Source organism: Grammomys surdaster, unplaced genomic scaffold (assembly GCF_004785775.1).
Source record: "Grammomys surdaster isolate TR1022 unplaced genomic scaffold, NIH_TR_1.0 218, whole genome shotgun sequence".
Classification (NCBI taxonomy): Eukaryota; Metazoa; Chordata; class Mammalia; order Rodentia; family Muridae; genus Grammomys; species Grammomys surdaster.
The window spans coordinates 3,036,930-3,043,615 of NW_021604663.1; the positions used below are offsets into that span (position 1 = coordinate 3,036,930).

The 6,686-nt window shown below is 44.2% G+C and overlaps 1 protein-coding gene across 1 annotated transcript in view; it reads left to right on the forward strand.

Annotated features, from left to right (window-relative positions):
• The first annotated feature begins 2,515 nt into the window (after positions 1-2,515).
• Plg (plasminogen) overlaps positions 2,516-6,686 on the forward strand; it is a 43,205-nt gene continuing 39,034 nt past the window's right edge. The window contains exons 1-2 of the mRNA XM_028772729.1: positions 2,516-2,666; positions 5,815-5,950. Coding sequence (XP_028628562.1) covers positions 2,618-2,666; positions 5,815-5,950 — 185 coding nt within the window. The 5' untranslated portion in view covers positions 2,516-2,617. The remainder of the gene's footprint in view (positions 2,667-5,814; positions 5,951-6,686) is intronic.

Here is a 6,686-nt window from a genome sequence, read left to right on the forward strand (position 1 = left end):
GAAATACGGCAACCCATTGGTATAAGCCAAGCCCTATCTTTAAAAAGTTCTACAACCTCCCAAGACAGCGCCACCAAGTGGGGATTAGTGTTTAAAATCATGAGCCTGTGGGGGACATTTCAAACCTTTAAAGTCACTCAAAACAACAAAAAACAGACAAAAGGTTTTGTGGGCATACAGGTCTGCTAACATTCTAACAGTGACTGGTTAAGGAGGAAGGACAAAGTAAGACTTAAGTAGAAGTCTTGTTACACTGCCATGCCAACACCATCGTGTATTTGTGGAATCTGGTTTTATTTTCCCCAAAGTCTTTTGGAAGGAAAAAAAATCTGCTTGTTATTGACTTTTTGGATTGCTTCTAATTTATTAAACTGGGCCAGTGGGTTCAAGGAGGGGGAGGACCAGCCAGTGGTGGATGTGAGGAGAGAAGGCTGGGTGACAAACGGTCAGGCCATGTTCACACTCATGCGCTCCCTCTGTCTGCTGTGTGAAGTACTCCTGGAGCAGCGTGGCTGTCATCAATTCATTCCCACAGGGCACACATTGCAGGCCAAAGACACCAATGCTAACAGAATATAGCTGGGAGACCCAGTGAATCTACATAGGTCGCTGCGTCACAGAACTCCCCTAATGCTCTTGCCCCAGGTGCAGGCGGCTCCACTGAGGAGAAAATCCCACGCCATTTCCCTGCTCATGTTGAACTGTGGGATGGCCTTGTGGATCTTGAAGTTGACTGAGCCCCATCCATTTTTCAGCTTCTTGAATCTCACAGACCTCCTGGCTTCCTCAAGGAGGAATGGTGCCCAGCACCGTGACCTGCTGCCTGCCCCGTGCCCGGCACCGTGACCTGCTGCCTTCACCTCACTCACCCGCCTTGCTTGCCCTTGTGGTTTTTCTGCTCAGGCCTTGTTCTCATGGGATTCTTCTATACAAGGTTCTACCTGAGACATCCGGCACCTGATCCTGTAGCTGGTTATCATGGGAAGGAGTTTGTAGCCAGGAAGAACAGTTGCTGCCTTGTCACGACACGGCACCAACAGAGAGGAATCTGTCTCTAAGTATTTTTAAATATAAAATGGAGAGTTTTAAAGCACTTTAGCCTCCAGCCAGGAAAACGTCCCGACTCTACCATTAAAGTTGACATGATTGGTAGAAAGTGATGTGAACCTATGGTCTTAGCACTCAGGCGGCAGAGGCAGGAGCATCACTGTGAGTTCCAGGCTAGCCCAGGTTACAGTAGGAGACTATCTCAAAGCAACAAAAACAAATACACAAAAAGATATTCTTGCAACTGAATCCCTCCACTTTTGCTCTGTGCCACGCATGAGGGTGTTACCATGATACTCTGAGTTCCTGTGGAAGAGAGAGCTACACCAGAAGGGACTGGGAAATGGAAGATGATTTCAATACATATATACATATACATATATATGTATATATATATTTGTGTGTATGTGTTGTATATGTATATATGTACATATATACATACAGATATACACTCGTATGTATATACATATATACACATACATATGTACATGTATGCACATATACATATATACACATATGTATATACATATACATATACATATACATATACATATACATATACATATACATATATATACATGTGTGTGTGTATGTTCTCAAAGGCCAGAAGAGGACATTAGATCTGTTGGAGCTGGAGTTACAGGTGGCTGTGAGCTGTCTGATGTGGGTGCTGGGACCTGAACTCAGACCCTCTGGAGCAGCAGTAAGTGCTTCTAACCACTGAGTTCTCTCTCCAACCCTCAAACCGATTTCAGCACTGCACGGTAGGCTAGCGGTGCCTCTCCATGGTATGGCTCTTGCCCAGCAATGCCAAGTCTCATTATACAGGCAGGTCAAGGACTAAAACGCACCAGGACAGAGGTTATGTCATGCTTAAATTTGAAAGCGGCGTGAATATGACAGCACTGTAAAAGAGATACAACTTAATCAAGCTGCTTAGTCAACACCAGGGCTGGGATAGAACTGAGGGATGACCAAAGCCAAACCAAACCAAACCAAACCAAACCCAACTGCTACTCGCAACATAACAGATGAAAAACAAGTTCGTACATATTGCACAAGACACACACTGAGACATCACATGGCATCCCAGGTCCCTCTTCTGAAAATGGGAACAGTGTACAACCGATTGCCAGGAAGGTCAAACGAGGCTGAGTGTGGACTACTTGGCAGAATCTGGCATATGGGAGGCACTCAGCAAAGGGAAGAAAAGAGAAAGAAATGGGAGAAGACTGGGAACATGGTGGCCTAGGTGAAGGGGGGGGAGGGAGGACAGAGGAGGCAGGACAGAGGAGGGAGGACAGAGGAGGGAGGGAGTGTAACAGTGTGGAGGGGTTCAGTGGGGAGGGCCTCTGCCATCACTTCCAGCATCTACTGCAGACTCCGCCACTCAAATATTTTGTAAGCTCCCTGTTCGAGGTAATGTTTGCTCCTTCTGCATACAGTGGCGGGGGCCCCAGAGAATAATTAACCTCATAGGACTCTCTTGCTTGCGGATGCCTTTGCTCCCCTTTAAGTCAACACCTGGGACTGGGACACAGTTGTCCAGGTGCTGTCAGACAGTCCCAACATGGACCATAAGGAAGTAATCCTTCTGTTTCTCTTGTTTCTAAAACCAGGTAAGATTTGAGGCACAATTTTCGTTCAGCTTTTTAAAAATTCTAGCCATCTATTAAAAATAGATTCGCTGTGTCTTTATAAGCGAGTCATTGAAACGAGCTATTGGTTTGTGGGACTTTCAGTTCCAAGTCTCAGACTGAGGAGTTTGACATATAAATTCAATTTCCCTGTGACTACTGTTTGGGTAGGGATGAATGGGAAGAGTAAGCCACCAGTGGCTTTGCAAATCTAATTGATGGCGGACTTTGGCACTGCAGGAGGGGTATGACTAAGGACTCTAAAGGTGGTTAGAGGGGATGTGACTCAGTGGTAGACACTTGGCCAGCATTTTTGAGGTCCTGGGTTCCATTCCCAGTAGGGTAGGTAGTGGGGTTAGATGGTCTACCTCTTGGCCTCGTTTTCAGTGTGATTGATTGGAAGCTTTCATTGCGCTGTCCTGTTTCCATCGGGATTTTCTGTCTGGTTGAAGGAAGGCTTTGCACGGGCACACATCTGCCTCTGATGCTTCTGTGAGTCACACGGGTCAGTTTTAAAGTAATTAAATGAATGTCTATTCAGAGATCAGGGTTGCCAGACACATTGTGTGTGCATGTTAATATTCTACTTCAGCTCATAGAAACTAGAATTAGGGACACTATAAGCTTAGGGATCACACCGAAATGTTTGAACCAACTTTTCTGCAGCAGGACTAACTAACATATATGTCTGCCAATTGAGGGGGCATTCCTTCATAAAGTCTTTGTCAAAGTACTTATTGTCATTATGTCATTATTTGCAGAAAGCGCTTGACTTTCATTTTCCTATTGCATAGAAATAGCCTGGGAGAGGATAAAAAAAAACTTCTTCCACAGCTGTGTATGAACTACTATTTTTTTTTTGGGGGGGGGACAAAGTCATATTATGTAGTTCTGGCCAGCCTGAAACTTGCTATGTAGACCAGGCTACCTTTCAACTCTCAGAGGCCTACTTCTGCTTCCCAAGTGCTAGGATAAAAAGTATCATCCATCAGGTTCAGCAGAGATTTAATTTTACACACTCAAGTATACACACACACACACACACACACCCCATAGTGACAAAAAAAGTCTCTTTGCTTTGATAATAATACAGATCTATGTTTAGTCTGTAACAGAGAAATCATTTTCCTACTAAAAGATTTGTTGAAACTCTCCTTATCAATACACTATATTAAACCTTATTTCTACAAGAGCCCTGTGGGTAAATAGAAGAGATTAAGACTTGGAGAAAAATTTCAAATACAAAAGAAAAGATTCAATCCTACCCCCCGCCCCGGGACATTTTTTTGGGAACGGCACCTCATTTTTTTGGGTGGATCTCAGCTGCTGTCCACCATTAAACATGACACCAAGCTAATGATTCAAACAAGGGCCCTCTCCTCTCCAGCGTCATTTGAAGCCTACCTCGGCACACTCCCCAAGAACTCTTTGCACAGGTTAACCCAACTCTGTCTAGACACACTGTGCAGAGTGAGTGTGTGTCTTCAAAATCACATACAGCTCTACAGATTCCCAAAGCTTGGGTATTCTCAAAGTGAGAGTGTGAATGAGAATAGAATACAGGCCTAAAGTGTTCCATTTCTCCATAATCTCTTATGCCCACATCAAGCGCTTTGACAATGTAAAAGGCATTAGCTGACTTTCCATTCTTTACCCAGTCTTCCAGTTTAGAGCACTGAGGAGGGATGAAGTCCCCAGAGAGGGAGAGGGTAGACTTTCTTTTTTTTTTTTTTTGGTTTTTCGAGACAAGGTTTCTCTGTGTAGTCCTGGCTGTCCTGGAACTCATTCTGTAGACCAGGCTGGCCTCGAACTCAGAAATCCGCCTGCCTCTGCCTCCCAAGTGCTGGGATTAAAGGCGTGCGCCACCACCGCCTGGCTGAGGGTAGACTTTCGAAGATGAGTCTGCATTTACCAATTGTCTTCTCAAGTTTTCCTGCTTCTGATTCTGGTCACTCCTTAACTTGCTGGTTCTGGCTTTGCTTTCCCTCTAGAGGTCAAGGTTGCCAGGTTGCCCAATTCCATGAAGACTTTGCTATATTCGTTAACCTGTTTGTCCTCTCATCTCTATGGTAATCCTGAGTATTTACACAAAAGAGTAGTAGCGGGGGCTCAGGCTTGGAACAGAGTCGTCTAAGCTTAAGCCAGCATTGTAGCACCTTAGCCTAGGGAATACCTGGCAGCTGGCACCACATTCTATAGGGACAAGAGGGAAAGCAAGCGACTCTGTCTCAGATTGCATCTCACACAAAAATCAAAGGCAGGGCACGAATGGTAGCACACATGTGTAATTCTGCACTTGGAAGGCTGAAGCAGGAGGATTGCTTGAGTGCCAGGTCAGGTAGGGCTACATAGAAAGACTTTGCCTCAACAACAACAACAATAACAACAGCAACAGTGAAGCCAGTATTTGTACCAGGCTCTACTTTTTAATAACTTCCTCTGAAATGCCAGATACTTTCATCATCAAGAAAAAAGTCACATGTCATTGAAAAGCACACATCATAGGCAGTAGATCAACAGATGTCCCCTGGCACTCTCTCTCCCGGAAGACCAAATGAAAATCAAACTGCCATTGCTGTGGCCTCACTGGCTTATCACAGTGCAAACAATAGTGAGTGGTATAGTTTACTCTTTACAGTTTTGTACTTATATGGTAATAGAGAGGCGGTTGCATGGGTCTCAGTTACCAATCTGCTAATCTAGCTGTACTTTCAATCTATTGCAACCTACTGGAACTGCTTATCTAAGGAAGGATTCCTTTTTTTTTTTTTTTAAACCGTAAAAGCATCCAGCCACAAGAATAACAGGTAGTGTTATTTGGTTGAAACAAAGCAAATAAATTAAAAAGCCATGAGGAATGTGCATGCATGTGCCTGTACATGTACACAGATATACACGTACACACACACACACCACAGCCATGATAATGAACAATGTCATCTGATTTGCTCAGTTTTCCACTTTTTTTTTCTTTTTTTCGAGATAGGATTTCTCTGTGTAGCCCTGGGTGTCCTGGAACTCACTCTGTAGACCAGGCTAGCCTCGAACTCAGAAATCTGCCTGCCTTTGCCTCCCAAGTGCTGGGATTAAAGGCATGTGCCACCACTGCCCGGCCCCACTTTTCTTTCAGGACAAGGGGACTCGCTGGATGGCTACGTAAGCACACAAGGGGCTTCACTGTTTAGTCTCACCAGGAAGCAGCTAGCGGCCGGAAGCATAGCAGACTGTTCAGCCAAATGTGAAGGGGAAACAGACTTCGTCTGCAGGTATTGTCAACGCTTTGTCTCGAAAGAACTCTGGCCTCCCGAGGCTCTGTTCTTTCGAGGAAAATAAATTTATCCATCAGTTTATTAACAAAAATGGGACTCAAGAGGAAAGGGGGAGGGCCAGAGAGGTGGTACAGTGATTAAAAAAGTCTTTGTCTCTGTAATCCTAAGGACCAGAGTTCCATCTTTAGAGTCCACATAAAAGTGGAAAGAGAACCACAAAGTTGTCCTCTGACCTCCACATTCATGTAGCAGTGCATTTGTGCCTGTACTTACAATCCATACACACAGTAATAATAATTTTAAGAATCAAAGTTAAATTAAAATGGAAATAAAAAAATTGAGGTAAAGATAGTTTGTAGGGCTGGAGTTTGCTTCTGATACCTGAAAACCATATAACAAAGTCTTATTAAGGTTTATTAGTGTTCCCTTAAAAAAAAAATCTCTGAAAAAGGGGCTAGAAAGATGGATCAGTTTGTAAAATGCTTGCATTGCAAACACAAGGACCTGGGTTTGATTCCCAGCACACCTGTGAAAGCAATACAAAGTGACTATTGTCTTAGCATTGTGGATGCAGAAACAGGTGGATCCCTGCAGCTCATTGGCTTCCCAACCTAGCCAATGAGAGAGCTCCAGGTTCAATGAGAGACCCTGCCTAAAAAAACATGATAGAGAAAAATCAAGGAAGACACCTGAGGTTCACATCTGGCCTTTCTCTCTCTCCCCCTCCCTCCCT